Here is a 16,518-nt window from a genome sequence, read left to right on the forward strand (position 1 = left end):
GCTAGGATGATGGCTTTGGGTTCATCTGTGTATTTATTTTACAAGGCCTTGTTGAATAATGCAATAAAGATGGCTGTATGCATCGCTCCATGCAGAGGCCGGGGGTAATCCTCCTTTTCAAAAAAAAAATGGTTAACTACCTGAACTATTTTATTTAGATTTAAGTGCAAATTGACTAGTCCTACCCAATTATTCGTAAAAATGGACGCCAATGAAACAATAACTCCAAGTACATCCACTTGCTAGCTAATGGAGTACATGTTTGGAGGAGGCAAGCAAAGTGGGTTGTCATTGTCATCCTAGCTAGCACAGACTTCTATACTTAATCGGCTTCATTAACTTGGCTCTAGACGAGGCCGAAAGGTATTATATTTTAACAATTATTGCTTGATTGTTGTGACAGCTGGCCATGTATAGCGCGGCGCAGATCTAGAAAGGGTCGCGCTGAGCATCTTAATTATTAGCTGGAAACTCTGGCCTAGATTAGCTTGACGCATCTTCTTAGCTGGATACCATAGCTTGAAGCATCTTCTTTCTTGTGACGGCAGGGATCCACTTCGGCGGCGAGTTAAGAAGAAAGACTCCGATATCTCCGGTGCCCGGCCTGGCCGGCCGCCGGCAAATCTTAAGGTTAGCCGGTGCCAATTAATCCAAGTGCTCTTTCCATCGAGTTGCCTGCTTGTTTGACTTCATATCCATGCTCATTGCTACATGCGCTTGCTTAAACTTGATGTAGAATGCCGCCACATGTTCTCAATCTTTGTTTCGTTTAATTTGAACTGGATAGAGATAAGGTTTGCATAGATCAGAACTTGAGCTCACATCAGAAGTAGTTTAATTTGTTCCATTGTTCTGTTTCTGGCTCTGTCGATCAGTGTGACATGCGTTCCCTTGTGTGTATTTTTTCGTGTTCTCAAACCAGCATGGGTGATATCGACAGCCTACGGAATACTCTTGTGAACATACTATTGGATCCAACTGTGGAGGCCAAACAGCTACCACTTTCACTTTTTGAGAATATCACTGATAATTTCTCAGATGAACGTGTTGTGGGAAGAGGAGGGTTTGGTACCGTTTACAAGGTATTTCAGTTAACTATTCACAGCTCCAATATATTTACAATCTCTGGATTCTTCTCACCCATATAACCGATAGTAGTATAAAATCTCTGTCTCTCATACACATAAAACAGGGGTTTCTTCCAAATGACAGAGTGGTCGCTGTTAAGAGGCTTAAGATTAATCGACGGGTTGTTGATGATAAGTCATTTTATGCTGAGGTTGCTAGTATGAAGATGCTGAGAAACAAGAACGTTGTACGGCTGCTAGGCTACTGCATTCACATGGAGGAAAAAGAAATCTTATATGATGGGGAAAAAATTGTTGCAGAAAAGCGAGAAAGGCTGCTCTGCATGGAGTTTGTACCCCACGGGCCCGTAAAAAAGGGTGGTATGATATAATCCACAGAAAACACATTTACTGGCTTGTTATGTTTTCAATTTCATTCCATAATATCTCCAATTCTTCCATTTTCTTCCTAGCCTCCTACAGTACATTGCTAGATGTACTCTTCTACATCAGGACTGTTAACCCATTTTAATTAGGTGTTGGACATGATTACAATTAGCCATCAAATAGTGCAACTCAATGGTCTGCTGTTGTTTTCTTTGACACAAAAATGAGTCTCTGGGATAAGTATAACACAGTTTCCTTCGGGACCAACTATTAATTACTTTTGCAACTTGCAAACAAAATAGAAATGAATTATGCTACCTGTTTCCTTGTGTAGGTCCACCCGGTGGAGCAGAATGGCCTGACCGCCATCAGATAATAAAGGGGATCTGTAATGGTTTAGATTACATTCACAGCAAAGGGTTTATTCATTTGGACTTGAAACCCGACAATATACTGTTGGACAAGGGCATGGTACCGAAGATCGCAGATTTTGGTATCTCACGGTTCTTTGATGATGAAAACACGTCCAGTACCCTCAGCTTTGTTGGAACAAGGTAAGCTAACTATCCTAAGAGAATATTGATGCTAATTATTCCTTCTATTAATGCTCTACATGGTATTATCGTTATTGTCGTGGTTACAGGGGATACACGGCCCCAGAGTACATCGACGATGGCCTTGTGTCAAACAAGGCTGACATATACAGTCTTGGGACTGTAATATTTGAACTTCTGACAGATTTTAAAGGCCCTAAGCTTTACCAAAAGGCACAAGAGGACAATGAAAGTTTCGTACAACAGGTCAGTTAGAAGCATTGGCATGTTGTGCCTTGGAATTCAAAAGAGTTTTTAATGTGACAAATACTTACTATTGTGTATAAAATTGTAGTAAGTTATTTTGGCCAGCATGTTTGCTGACATTGCTATTTCCATCAAATAAACATTATATTGCTGGTAAAATGAATATAAAAGTTACCACGTCACAAACCAACGAATATATGGGTTTAATTATTATGGTTGTCTCCCCACGAAGGAAAAAAAGTAGATTGTTGCAAGGAAAACTATTAGAATTTCTCGAAAAAAAAAACTACTAGAATAGTTTCCCGCACATAATTGTGTATACCCTTAGGAGGGGGGGGGGGGGTACAATCATGTAGTTGTGGTAGACCCATGGACGGTATGTGAAATTAATTAGGTGGAGATTTTGTCATACTGTTCACTATAAAAACATTAGGTTTTTCATATAAGTTCTCATATGTATGGTTTTCTTCATATAAAAAGAACGATGGAATTCTTCAACTTCCATGGTTTAAAAATTCGTTGACATTTTCGAATTTTCTCTTACGATACTCCCTCCGTCCGGAATTACTTGTTGCAGAAATGGATGTATCAAGACTTATTTTAACTATAGATGCATCCATTTCTATCCATTTCCGTGACAAGGTTTTCGGATGGTGGGAGTAGTACTTGCACGAAAATTTTGTGCCGAAATTTAACAGCGTTTGCACGAAAATAACAATTTTTTTTATTTTGGCGTATTGCGGTGCGGACAAGCATGTTTCATTTCCAAAATTTAAAGCCTTGCTGGTATGTTTTTTCACATTACGCTAACTATGCCTTTCCAACTTAAAGGAATTAGAAAAGTGGACTGAGGCATTGAGAAGAACTCACCAAGGGTGTGCACTTGAGTTTGCTACCAAAGAGGTGGAAACATGCCTTAGGATTGCATTGAACTGTAAGGACCACAATCGGCATCGCAGGCGTACGGCAAAGCAAATATCACAAATTCTTGATCTGGTAAGAAGCTTGTAATTTTCAGAATTACAAAACTGATAGCTGTTGCCGGACCTCTGTCCACCTGTCTGACTGACGAAGAGAGTGACAAGGAGGTGCTCCACCTTTTGCCCTTACCAGCAGGCAGCCTGCGGTTGAGACCAACAATGACATTCTCAAAGTCTCAAACCGGGCATCTTTTGTTCCTTCCCTTCTTGAAATACCTCAGTTTATTCTTGCGTAGATTTGCCTGTCCTGACTCCTTCGGTAGATGAAGTTGCATGTTTCTTAGAAATAGCATTAAATGTATATAACCCTTATTTTTCAATAGAAGCGCAATTCATTATTTTACTGGTGATAATTATAATGTTGTACTCTAACATCATGCAGACCTTGGACCCATATATTCTGGACCCAGATAAACCTGAGGTGATTTAGTGCTTGTAGGAAATGACATCCTCAATGTTCATCCTCAATTTTCAACAGTGGTTTGCTTTTGCAAAAAGTTGTTAAATTGACAGGTTATGACATCCTCAATGTTCATTTTATGCAGGAAGCTGTGCATGTAGAGAACTTCAGTTCACTGCAAGACATGGATTTGCATCCAAGTCAACCTTGGTAAGTGCGAATTAGCTCTGTTTGATTTTGTACACGCACATCAGTTTTGCCCCCCGCGTTTAAATCAAAATGAACATCGGTATCATGAGTTCAGCAACTACACCCTCTGTCCCAAAATATAAGAACGTTTTTAACACTAGTGTAGTGTTAAAATCGTTCTTATATTATGGGACGGAGGGAGTATTTTACAAGCTTACAAGACATAATGGAAAAAAAACACTAATACAGCTAAGAGTGTAGAAAGCAAAACCATAGTCTAAACCAAATCATCAACTTAATTATTACCGAGCTAAAATGAAAAACAGGGACAAAAATCATCAACCACTACAGCTCCACACTGAGCTTCTTTGGCGCTCAGGGGCATGGTGACCATATTCCCATCGATGACAGCCTGCTCATGGGCGTCTTGACCAGCCACACATGCTCTATTGGAAAAGATGACAACTTAGATATGTGCGACCTGAGGCAGCTTCTCAAAAGCACACCACTGTTGCCCGTTAGTTATAGATGAGAATTAAATTATCTTGAAATCTTAATAAAGCACGGACAAATCTTGAGACAGCATGCAACGGTCAGCATGGCTCCTAGTAAATACAAGCCCGAATTTTATTTCAATCCAGGTTTTTAATGCAATATAATGTTGACTAAGTTAGTTTAAAATTATTTCAAAACATAGTTACTGTTAACAATGTTCATTTTTTCCATTGTCATAAGTTGAGCCAAAAATATGTTGACGAATAGCCACTTGTATGATGCAGGATTCTGTTAAGTCTCTTGTCCGGGTACATTGTAATGTTAAACTACGACACCAAGGCAAGTTACTGTTTATTGTGAATAAACAGAGGCACCATTATTTAAGTCATTATTTAAGTTATGAATTTCTTCGCAGGTAACTCTGGCACCGTTTAAACTGAGCGACAAGCCAGGCATGTTTACTCCGTCCACCGCTTACGACCTTTCGATTCATGTTACCTTTGCAGCATTGTAACCAATCACAGTACACGCCTGTTTGTTGCCTCTGCATGCAGTTCATTCAGCTAAATTTGTGGAAGGGAACCGCGATTGGAATATTGTGGCCGGTGACGATCATGGGGTCCTGTATGTGTGCAACTTCGATTGGATTGAAGAGGGGCTCGTGAAGGTTAAAACTGTCGTTGCTAGTGAGGGTAAGGGTATCATATCTCTGGCAGTCAATCCATCCCAGCGTTATGTGTTACTATCTACTGGATCCACCATTATGATCCGGAACACAGAGGACTGGACGTGTATGTATGAAGGGCCAAGCTACTTCAGAACAGTGACTCATGCCTCTTTTAACACTGACAAGGATGAATCATTTGGTGTTGGTTTCTGTGATGGATCAGTAAAGGTATTTGCAGATACAGCAAGGAAATGTGTTACATATATCTCCTATCATCATGGTTTTCCCACGTACCTAACAAAGGTATATGTACATTTCTATGTACACAGCTGTGGAGTCATGATCCTCTGACAGCTTCAGCAGGCAATCAGGAGCCTTACGTTGTGGTGCGTGGTCATTCAGAGCAAGTATGCTCAGTCGATTACTTCATCGGCAATTCTGAAGGACTTCACTCTCCTGCAAGGTTTCTAGTTACTGGATCTATGGATAAGACTGCCAAGGTATGTACACAAAGAACTAGGGCTTGTATACTCAGAACGATTGGTGTATGACGTGTAATAAAATTAATGTTGGATGAATCAAATAGGTGTGGAAGTACGATGATAAGCCCAAGGATTATCTTGGGGTTGCATCTGTTACAGAACCAGAAGCCACGCTTAAACATGCCGGCGGTGTAACTGCGACCTGCTATGTCCCCGAGTTGAAAATCATATTAAGTGGAACAGATAACGGAGTTGTCACGGTGTGGTGCGCAGTAACATACAGGTACACACTAACTGTTGTGTCGTACTAACAGTTAAGTTTGCTCCTCTGACCAATTTTATGTGTACCTTCCGTATAATATCATACCCATTAGGATACCTTCCGGGCACATAAATTGTTTCTCACTCACTAAATAGTTTGCATTTTTCTGAATGGTCTTTTGATAACTTTTTAATTGTAAAAGTTGGTATGCAAAACTGCATTGTCATCATAATCTACCAATATACCTAACCTAACGTCAGTCTTATGGAGAACACTCTCACTTTCTTTGAGTTTCTCTTATTAGTTCCATCTTTCAGTTCCAATTTTGTTCTTCCAAAATGGATGGAGTGCCTCTGGCCTCCACATCGCGTGGTTGATGCACACAGCCACTATCTCAGAATTTAGCAATATATTTGAGTTCTTTCTATACTAGTAATATCGCAAAAACATAAGCATATTTGCAATATAGCAAATATTGTTATTATCGGAATGCATGCTCTCCAAGAATAAACATGGTCCCTCTTATCTTCCCTTTTCACATGATTTGTAGGAGTATATTTGAGCCATTTATTTTATTAAGTAGTGGGTCTGAGTAACTCTTACCTTCTTACCACCCATGTGGAAAGAGATGGACCATGTTAAATTGCTGATAGGGGAAGAGCATCTTCCACAGCCCTCTTAGCAGAGCAGAGAATGACGTGAATCTTACCAACCGTGCAGCTTCTTTTTTTCTTTGCCGGCTGCAGCTGCTTCCACTCAAAAACAAGGGATATTGTGTAGCACCTGATCAGGAGAACAAGAAACACAATGATTAAAAGACTAAATCAGCTCTAAATCATTACGTGTCTTCTGGATTAACCAAGCAATCCAAAATTTGCATGTAGCCGTCGAGCCCCCAGGCCACAGACATATATGGTATATCACTGAAAAATGTCATTACTTTTTAGCAGTGGAAGTCGGGCGTCAATGTAGTTTATGTTTTTTTCTATACGGATGCTTCATTTCTTATACATTAATTTTTGAAGAAATAATAGTAATATATTTCTTGACATTTCCTAGCTGGAAGAGGTACCTATGCTTTGGTCTCGGGCGAGTTCACAGTCTAGCATGTTCAACTGGAGGAAGGTAACTAAATTGTGCTATCAATTCTTGTTTTTGTTACCCTAAAAATTTTATTTTTATTGGCTTGTCGACAATGTCCTTGATTATGTATGTGTAGCAGAGCAAATTATGCTCTAAAGTAGGTAGAGGCCGGGTTAGGTTAATGATGAAAAATGAATATTAAAAAAAAATAGAGGTCGACCAGTGAGCAATACCCTCTCTATGCTTTTACTGTTTTATAAAACATGTAGCCATATATAACACTCACAGCCTTACACCTTGTAATGTTGCCTCCCGGTTAATTTCCGCTTCGCAGACATGCACAGGACTATGTTGCTAGCTTGTAATATTCCTTGTGTTCGCGTGTTACTTAACCTCCTCTATTGCATAATTTATACATGCTCGTCTTTTAGATGCTTGAGGGTGAGCTTCAACAGCATGGCTACAAGTGTTGAATTTTGTCTTGTGATGACCTCTTTATGTATGGACCATATACTAAATTTACGACTTCACAGATGCTTGTTCACATGTGTAACTATTTTTTCTGTAGGATATTCATCGGACATGAGCATGGACTGGTACTGGTAGATATTGGTCTGCAACAGCTTTGAAATTAAATGGAGAGGCATCAAGCCGCTGGTATGGACAGCAGCAACAAACAAGAGAGGTAAAGATGGTTCTTTAATTCCCTGAATTTAGAACTACCTCCGTTCCGATATACTTGTCGCTCAAACGATGTATCTAGATACATCTACCGAAAAAGGCTCACGCCCCGCTTTATAGATAAAGCCAATGCCAAAGCCAACATCCACAAGGTTCACACCACCAAGGTTCACACACACACACAGTCCAGGAACAAACAAGCATCAAGGGTTAGTGCTGAGGGCACAGCTCAACAAGCCCAACACACACACAAAAAGCGGCACACACGCCGGGAGAGAGACGCCTCTAGTCGGGCTCCGGGGGAGGCGGCGGGAGCGGCGGAGCCAGGCGGAAGGCCAACGAACGAAGGTCGGAGAGGAGTCTGTCGATGGCATCCCGGTCCGGAGGGCGGCTAAGCGGCCGCCAGAGCTGCAAGTAACCACACATTTTGAAGATGGAGTCAGTCGCACGTCGAAGAGGCACCTTCTGAATGACAAGCTTATTGCGAACCGTCCACAACGTCCAAGCCAGCACCCCAACGCACAGCCATCTAATATGTCTGTAGCGTGGATGGGAGGCCTGGATTTCCGCAAGCAAGTCGGGGAAGTTGTTATTACACCACTGTCCCCCAACCGTTTCGCGAAAACACGCCCATAGGAACTGTGCCGTGCAACAGGAGAAGAAGATGTGATTGGCATCCTCCGCCGTGTCACATAGGGGGCACATCCCATCCCCAGGCCCATGGCGCTTGAGGACCTCCACGCCGGACGGGAGGCGGCCGCGGATCCATTGCCACAAGAAGATCCGGATCTTAAGTGGGAGGCGGATGTCCCAGATAAGGCCGAAAGGCTCCGGGGCAACTGATGGGGCAATAGCCGCGTAAAGGGACTTGGTGGAGAAGCGGCCTGAGGAATCCAGACGCCAGGAGATGGCATCCGGAGAGTCAGCCACGTCCATAGGCAACAGGGCGATGTCCTGGAGGAGGACATCCCAAGCAGCCACCTCGGCAGGGCCAAAAGGACGACGAAACGCGAGGCGCCCTAAGTCAATAAGGGCCGCCTCGACCGAGACCCGAGGGTCAACTACAATGTCGAAGAGGATGGGGAACCGGGCGGCCAGGGGGGAGTCCCCTAGCCAACTATCAAGCCAAAACAAGGTCGAGGCGCCAGAGCCCACCGAGATGGAGGTGCCTATCCTCAGGACTGGAAGCAGCTGGACGACTGCCTGCCAAAACTGGGAACCGCCCGAGCGCTGGCAGAACGCCAGAGGCTGGCCACGCAGGTACTTGTTCCGGATGATAGTCAACCAAAGGCCTCCCTCCCCATTGGCAATGCGCCATAGCCAGCGGGTGAGGAGGGCGATGTTCATGCGCCGAGAGGACAAAATCCCAAGGCCACCCTGGTCTTTGGGTTTGCAGATGTCTGGCCAGCTGACCATGTGATATTTCTGTCTGCCTGCCTCGCCAGCCCAGAAAAATCTGGCCTGGTACTTGGCGATCTCCTGATGAAGGGTTTCATGAAGGCTGTAAAAGCTCATGAGGAACCACAGAAGGCTGGCAAGCGACGAGTTGATAAGGATCACACGTGCCGCCTTCGACAGCCAGCGCCCTTTCCAGGGCTCAACTCGGTGCTGCATACGGGTCACCGTGGGGCGGAGGTCCGCCACGGTGAGGCGCGAGTCGCTAATGGGGATCCCCAGATAGGTCGTGGGAAAAGATCCCAGCCGGCAGTTAAGCCGATCGGCAATGGACTGAGCGTCCTCATCGGGGTAGCCGAGCACCATCACTTCGCTCTTGTCAAAGTTGATGGTCAGGCCCGACATTTGCTGGAAGCACAGAAGGAGGAACTTCAGGTTGGAAATCTCGAGGGCGGATCCCTCCGTCATAATAATGGTGTCATCCGCGTATTGGAGAAGGGTCACCCCTCCCCCTCCAACAAGGTGCGGGACCAAGCCTCGAATATGCCCCGCAGCCGTGGCCTTAACTAGGATGGCGGCCAGGGCATCGACAACCATGTTGAACAAGAACGGCGAGAAGGGGTCCCCCTGCCGAACCCCACAAAGGGTAGGGAAGAAGGGTCCAATCTCGCCGTTGATGTTCACCGCAGTCCGGCCGCAGGAGACGAGCTGCATGACGCGGGTCACCCACCGATCGTCAAAGCCCTTGCGAAGCAGGACTTCCCTCAGGAACGGCCAGTGGACCGTGTCATAGGCTTTGTGGAAGTCCAGCTTAAGGAAGACCGCCCTGTGGCGCTTCAGACGAACCTCGTGGAGCACTTCGTGGAACACCAACACCCCATCCAGGATAAATCGGCCTTGAATGAAGGCGGATTGGTTCGGGTGGGTAATAGTGTCCGCAAGGAGGGTCACCCTATTGGCGTACCCCTTCGCCAGAATCCTAAAGATCACATTAATAACTGTGATGGGGCGGAACTGGCGGATATCGGCGGCACCCGGGACCTTGGGGATGAGGGTCACCACACCATAGTTAAGGCGCCCCAAATCCATGGTACCAGAGTAGAATTCCTCAAAGAGAGCCATGACCTCATGCTTGATGGTAGGCCAGAACGTCTTGAAGAAAGCTACAGGTAGACCATCAGGTCCCGGGGCCGAGGAGGGGTTCATCCCCCTAATGGCAGCGAGGACCTCGTCCTCACTGAAAGGAGCAACCAAGGCCGCATTGGCTGCAGCCGAGACTCCAAGCGCCCCCGACCAAATGTCGGGGGCAAGGCTAGCCCCACCACGCGGGGTGGGGGTAAATAAGGCCCTATAGAAGCCATCCACATGGAGGCGGATGGCCGCGGGCTGCACTAACTGCGCATCTCCATCCCACAGCCAGTGGATGGAGTTGCGACGGCGCCGGCCGTTCGCAACCGCCTGGAAGTAGGCGGTGTTTGCGTCGCCCTGAAGCACCCATCTCTGGGTGCCCCGTAGGCGCCAGTAGGCCTCCTCGTCCGTGTAGATGAGGGATAGCTGGTCCTCTAGGTCGTAGCGCAGCAGCCACTCATCCGAGGAGAGCCCGGTCGAGTCCGCGCGCGCATCCAAGGCTTGAATCGCCACAAGGATGGAATTCTTGCGCTCTCTCAGGTCCCGGCCAAGATTAGCCCCCCAACCCTTCATGAACTGGCGGGCTAACTTGGCACAAAAGTGCCAAGTATCGACCGCGGACATGGCGCGATGGGGTGCCGACCTGGCGAAGATCCAGCGGGCGACGACGGCCTCCCGGAAGCCCGCCTGGTTGAGCCAGAAGCTCTCGAACCGGAACCGCGGCGGGGAGGGAGGGCGCTCGTCAACCGTGGAGAGGAGAAGGGGGACATGGTCGGAACCAATCCGGGTGACCGCCCGGAGCGATGCCAGGGGGCATCGCAATTCCCACTCCGGGGAAACTAGGACACGATCCAGCACGGATTGTGTCGGAATAGTTTGCCGGTTGGTCCAAGTAAATCTGGCACCAGTCCGGTCAAGCTCACGGAGCCCCAGCTCCGCGATCCAATCGTTGAAAAGCTGCATCCGGGGGAAATTAACCCGGGAATTATTCTTCTCGTCCGGCGAACGGATGAGGTTGAAGTCGCCCCCCACCAAAACAGGATGTGGGGAGTTGGAGATCTTCAGCTGCAACTCGGCAAGGAAGGCCGGGGAGCGGCGGTGGTCAGCCGGACCGTAGACCGCAATGACCTCCCATTTGAAGTTCAAAGCCCGCTCGAAGATCTCCATGCTAACGAAAAACTCCCCTCTATCCATGCCGCCCACCTCGAAAGTGGCATCCTTAACCCCAAGAAGGATGCCACCCGAGTGGCCTGAGGTCCCGCTAGAAGGGAGCCAGTGCCACGCGAAGAGGTGGGGGCTCAGATGTTCCAGCTCCTGTAGGGAGAACTCGACTCTAAGGGTTTCTTGGATGGCAATAATGTCAATATGTTCGTCCCGGATGTACTCGATGAGCTGGCGGCGACGGCCGTCATGGCCGAAGCCGCGGAGGTTCCAGAAAAGGGCCCTCATCTAAACCCCCATCGGGGGGCTGCTTGACCCCAAGACACGAGAGGCGCTTTGCGCGCGAAGGGCGGCCGTGCGAGACCGAGTGCGACCACGGATGATCCCGTCGGCCTCCAGAGGGGTCGGAGCTGGAGGCCGAAGCAGGCGGGCACGAGACTCGGCCAGCCTGCCGTCGAGGATCTCCCGGGCCCTGATGGCCTCAATCTGATCTAAAGGGGGCCCAACCTCCCCCCTGAAGACAATGGCCGAGTCGTTGGCCACCTTAGCAAGGTGGCCAAGGGGAGCGGCCTCGAGAGCAGAAAAGGAGCAACGAGAAGAACTGGGAGGTACGGGATCCACACCTGACTCAAGGTTCCGCACCGCGGCGCGGAGCTCCGCCCGCTCGGCGACGGAAGGAGCAGGAGAGTCGCCCGGCCGTGACGCCTCCAGGCGGGCGCTGCGGCGGGAGGACGTCACCGGCGTGGAGGAGGACCGGGGTCTCCTGGTGTACGCCACCGTCGGAGGGGGGTGCGCGGAGGCCGGGGAGGCGACGTCCACCGTCAGCGAGGCGGCCGGGGAAGCCGGCGAGGCGGGGGTGAGGCAGGCCGGCCCCAACGCGGGGAGGGGGGCGGGTGACCCCAGGGACTCCCCCACCGCTGCTCCTGATGGTGGAGAGATCAGAGCAGCAGCGGGGGGGGGGGGGCGACGGGCACCATAGCATCACCAGCCGCGGGGGACAGCAGGGGGTCCGAGCCGGCGGGGGTGGGCTCGGCCCCTGGTGTCGCAGGGCGGCGGGCCGAGGTGGCGTCGGGGGAGCGGGGGGACGAGGGCGGGGCGACGAGGAGGCTCACGCTGGAGATGACGCCGGAGGACTCCGACACCGATGGGGAGGGAGCCAGAGGGGTGGCCAGGCGGAGGGCCACCGCGAGATCGGTAGCCGTCACCCGAGAGCGCCCCGGCCCCGACCCACCCCTACCCGCGGGAGGGTTGGGGGAGTCCCGAGACGGGGAGCGAGAGTGCTCCGACTCATCCTCCTCGGCAGGATCATCGAAGCGGGAGGAGCGCGAGCGGCGGTGGTGGGTGTCGTCATCAGCCGCAGGGCCCCCTCCCAGGAGACTGCCCGCCGAGAGGCAAGGACGGCCGACGTGGGACGGGGGCTCGGGGCGGATCTTGAGGTCGTAGCCATCATCGTTGAAGAAGACCCGGATCGTGACGTGGAGTTTGGAGGAGTCCAGGCATTTCACCTTAACCCGCACCTCCTCCTCCTTGCGCAGGGAGAGCTCATCCACCACCACCACCCTGCCCAGGATCTTGGACATACTGCGGATGGTCCGCTCGGACCGGGCCACATCGGGGAGGCCAGAGATGAGGAGCCAAGCCGTGTCCAGGGTGGCGACGGCTCTGGGATCCCACTGTGGCTCAGCGATGTTCACCACGATGTCGTTGAGCGCCAGGGTGATGTTGTTGCTGCGAGTGCAGAAGCCCATGCTCATCGCGTCTGGGAACACCACGGAGAAGGAGCTGGGGGCCGTGGGGGTCACCTGCCAGTCCCACGAGCAACGGCACAGGTGGTTGAGCTCAGCCTCAATCAGCTCCGGGGTGGCGACAGCGTCGCCCATCACCGTCACCACAGCCAGCAGCGAGGGGGACGGTGGGGCGAGCTCGGGCACCTCGATGTGGAAGAAAGCCAAGTCCTCGATGCCGTGCCCGTAGATCATGAGCTCCTCCGAGACCGGGCGATCCGGGCAGAGAATCGCGGGGTGCCCGGACTCCTTGCACAAGTAGCACGAGGGTGGGTTGGGGCATGCCACCTGGAAGTGGCCTGAGAGGCCGCAGTTGAAGCACGGCTGAGCCCCGGCCGCGGCGGCGGCACCCGGGGGAGGAGCCACAGGAGCGGAGGCGGTGGTGGCTTGAGGGCGCGGGGGCCCCTTCTTCTTCTTCTTCTTGGATCCGGGGCGTCCCCGGTTGCCGTTACCACCATTGGACGGCGGGAACGCAGCCTGAGAGCGGGGGGGGCTGGTAGCGGCTGGAGGTGGCGTCGGCTTCGGCGTTGGAGGGGAGCGGTCGGGGCGGCGAGGGAGACCGGTCGCGGCGCCGGGCCGGCGAGGGAGACCGGCGCCGAGGGGGCGGCCGAGTCTCCCGAGCCGGGGACCGGCCGCGGTCACGGTCACGGGGGGCCCCCCGCGGAGTGGAGCGGCGCGATGGGGACCGGGAGCGGCGGTCGTCACGAGCCGGGGAGCGGCGCGATGGGCGGGCGGGGGAGCGGGGCTCACGCGCCGGCGAGTGCCGCGCCGGCCGGGAGGAAAGCTGCTGCCGCAGGTCCTCTTCGCGCCGGCGGCCATCGGGGGAGGGGTGGGGAGGTTCACGGCGGTCGTCGGCCCGGCGTTTGGGGCGACCCGCCTCGTCCCCCCATTCCCGCGGCATGGGAGGCGCGGTGGGGAACGGGGGCGGAGGGGGATCGGTGACGCCGGCGAGGCGGTCAGGAAGCGGGGCGGCGACCGAGGGGGCAGGAGCGAGAGCTGGCGGCGCGGGGGTGGGGAGAAGTGGAGGGCGTGGCAACCCTAGCGGGAGCCAAAGTGACTGGCGTGGGGGGCCGTGGTGGGCCAGGCGGGGCCCAGCCGGCCTGCCGGGGCGGCCCGCCCGAGTCACCGCAGGCACCAGCCCACAGGCCGCTCCAGCCGCCACCGGCCCAGGAAGGGGCCCAGGAGCCGGGTCCGCGGGCCGGCCCAGCACCAGCGCGGCCCGAAACGACCGCCCGGGGGTTACCAGCCGGGGCGCTAGGGTTTCCCCTAGCACCACCGCGGCGGCCGCCGGCGGGGGCGTTCGGGGGCGGCGAGGGGGAGGCGGGCCGGAGGGGCGACCGAGGGGGAGGGGGCCGGCGGGCCGGCCGGAGGGGAGGAATGGGCGGTAAGGATTGCGCCCGGAAGAAGCCGAAGCGCACGCCGGCGAGGGCGCAGAGGGCGGACCGGCCGGGGCATTTGGAGGCGGGGCCTGGAGGAGGCCGGCGGTGGGCGAAGACCTCCAGGAGGCACGGGCGGCACCCCGGTCGGCGCGGCCGGCAACGCCCCAGCTGCCAGCGCGGCGCCGCCGGGGGGGGGGAGCCCAGCTCGCGAGGGACCGCCGTGTGGAGGCCGAGCCGGAGGGGTGGCCGAGGGGGGGGGGGCGGCGGCGGCCCGACCCACGGGCGGCTGATCCCCCACCCCTGGGGGAAGAGCCACCGGCAAGGTCAGGCGTCGGCCGCGGCGGCGCCTTGGGGGGAACCCGAGCCCGACGAACGACGGGGCGGCCAGCCGCCAAATCCTCCGCCTCGGCCACGTCCGCCCAGCGCAGAGCCGGGGAACCAGAGGAGGCTGGCGAGGGGGAGGCGGGCGCCGGCGGAGGGCCGGGGCGCGAGGGCGAGGGCGGCGGAGGGGACGGCCGGGCGGCCGCGGAGCCCGCGCCGTCGGGGGGGGGGGGGGGGGCGCGAGTCGCCAGAGCCAGAGCCATCTAGGCGTGTCTCTCTTTCCTAGATACATCTAGAATCATATGTTTGATCAACATGTATTTCCGTATGGAGGTAGTAATTGGCAGCGCAAGATTTCTATATCACCTATGCATCCGTCTTTTCACTTGTCACTTGTTGCAAACACATGGGCGAAGGGTTTGTTTGCAGTTACTAAATAATGTTGCACTCAAACATATTTTGTAATGAGTGATGCTATTCTTACATACCAGTTTTGTAAAAATCAGTCCATCAGTGTGGTTGCAATCCATATATGTTTTATTAACTGTCAATGGATTTTCTTAATCCTGTTAGCTTTTTTAATGCATCAATTATCTGTGGCCTGTGATGCAGACTAACTTAGCTGAAGGAAACAAGTGTTTATTGTTTCTTAAGTGATCAGTGCAAGCTTCCAATATGCCTTATTACATGTTTAAATTTAAACACGTCAGTACGTCGCATGGAATGCTCCTTTGCCATCTCTGATTGTGTGTCCCCAATCGAAGGAGTCGCACTCCCATTTTTTTCTTCTTGCATATGTTTTAGATGAAAACACGTTTTCTATAACAGTCGATAAATAGGAAATTTTGCATATGCAAGACATCACACTTGTTGTTTATTTCAGAATGCACTGAGAAGATCTCAGATGGAAGTAACAGAGTGCTGCTCCAACATAAGCAAACTGATAACTACTTAGAAACTCATCGAGTGTTGGTGCTAAATCAAGAGGTACCATTCTTCTTTTTATATCCGTGTGCTCTCTTGCCAATGTTTTGTGTCTTGCCTTCCCCCGTTTCATGCATATTGCACTGCAGGTAGACACAAGTTTGTCTTTGAATCCTGATCATCCCAGCGGCTAGCTTGGATGATACCTTAAGACCGTTATAGAGGTAACATCTGGAACTCTTGTGATTCAACCAGGCCCTCGTCATATTTGAAAAAAACTTCCAATTGAGCTGAATGATACATCATCTACATGATTTTTTGCTATGGATATAGCCTGTTATGGAAATTTGAATAAGTAAAAATGCTCTCGTCATGAAAAGAGAAAAATGATGTATTTGCGCAAGAAGACCTATCTCTGGTAGAATAAGGATTGGTGATTTTCGTTTACTGACAAGGATCATAAACCCTTTGTTGTGAAATTGACCTAGACAATTCATAGTTTTTGGTGACACTTGGTGGGAGACGAGCATTTGTATTTCTCATTGTTCAATGCATTTTTTTCATTTAAAATGTATTTTTGACTGGTATTGTCCGAGCATGTTTCTCTGACTTGTAAGTGTGTTTTGGCCAACTTGTATGTTTCTTGGCATAGAGATGCTCAGATATTAGTATTGTTTACTTCATCGAATGGCGACATGAAGTTCCCAGAAATTTGTATTGATGTGGTTATGTGATATATGTATACGTAAGTGTACTTGCTAGAGATATTGTTTTTCTACCACAAAGTAGAAAGTTGATCACCTATTTATCAGCTCCTTCTTATTAGGTCGGGGTGTCATTAATATTTTGTTTGTTTTCTGCTTAGTTGTATATATGGTTTTGGCAACATATTTGCCGTTGTGGGAATGGAAATAACCTAACATATTGGTCACT

General features: G+C 51.3%; 1 protein-coding gene across 5 annotated transcripts; it reads left to right on the forward strand.

The window, feature by feature from the left end:
* Positions 1 to 257: 257 nt before the first annotated feature.
* Positions 258 to 16,396, forward strand: LOC123043023 (cysteine-rich receptor-like protein kinase 28). 5 transcript variants are annotated; one of them, XM_044465362.1, is made up of 18 exons: positions 258 to 363; positions 549 to 630; positions 923 to 1,082; positions 1,193 to 1,448; positions 1,789 to 2,008; positions 2,098 to 2,254; positions 3,086 to 3,250; positions 3,617 to 3,655; positions 3,780 to 3,844; positions 4,603 to 4,657; positions 4,734 to 4,770; positions 4,873 to 5,213; positions 5,315 to 5,485; positions 5,572 to 5,750; positions 6,789 to 6,854; positions 7,381 to 7,497; positions 15,545 to 15,648; positions 15,735 to 16,396. In XM_044465362.1, exons 3-16 carry the CDS (start codon positions 924 to 926, stop codon positions 7,439 to 7,441), a joined length of 1,971 nt encoding a protein of 656 aa, XP_044321297.1. In that variant the 5' UTR covers positions 258 to 363; positions 549 to 630; position 923; the 3' UTR covers positions 7,442 to 7,497; positions 15,545 to 15,648; positions 15,735 to 16,396. The 5 variants fall into 5 exon arrangements, with proteins under 5 accessions (XP_044321297.1, XP_044321296.1, XP_044321295.1 ...); XM_044465360.1 differs by lacking the exons at positions 258 to 363; positions 549 to 630 and adding exons at positions 697 to 794; positions 6,450 to 6,644; XM_044465361.1 differs by lacking the exon at positions 258 to 363 and having other exon boundaries at positions 393 to 630.
* The last annotated feature ends 122 nt before the right edge of the window (positions 16,397 to 16,518 follow it).

The sequence above is a fragment of the Triticum aestivum genome, chromosome 2B (assembly GCF_018294505.1).
Source record: "Triticum aestivum cultivar Chinese Spring chromosome 2B, IWGSC CS RefSeq v2.1, whole genome shotgun sequence".
In the NCBI taxonomy this organism is placed as follows: domain Eukaryota; kingdom Viridiplantae; phylum Streptophyta; class Magnoliopsida; order Poales; family Poaceae; genus Triticum; species Triticum aestivum.

What these genes read in the sequence shown, in the direction of transcription:
- LOC123043023 (XM_044465358.1), top strand. Translation starts at nt 712, where the DNA reads ATGCGCTTGCTTAAACTTGATGTAGAATGCCGCCACATGTTCTCAATC. An exon ending in CGGGCCCGTAAAAAAGGGTG is followed by an intron (nt 1,449 to 1,788) that starts GTATGATATAAT and finishes TTCCTTGTGTAG; the next exon opens with GTCCACCCGGTGGAGCAGAA. An exon ending in GCATGTTCAACTGGAGGAAG is followed by an intron (nt 6,855 to 7,380) that starts GTAACTAAATTG and finishes TTTTTTCTGTAG; the next exon opens with GATATTCATCGGACATGAGC.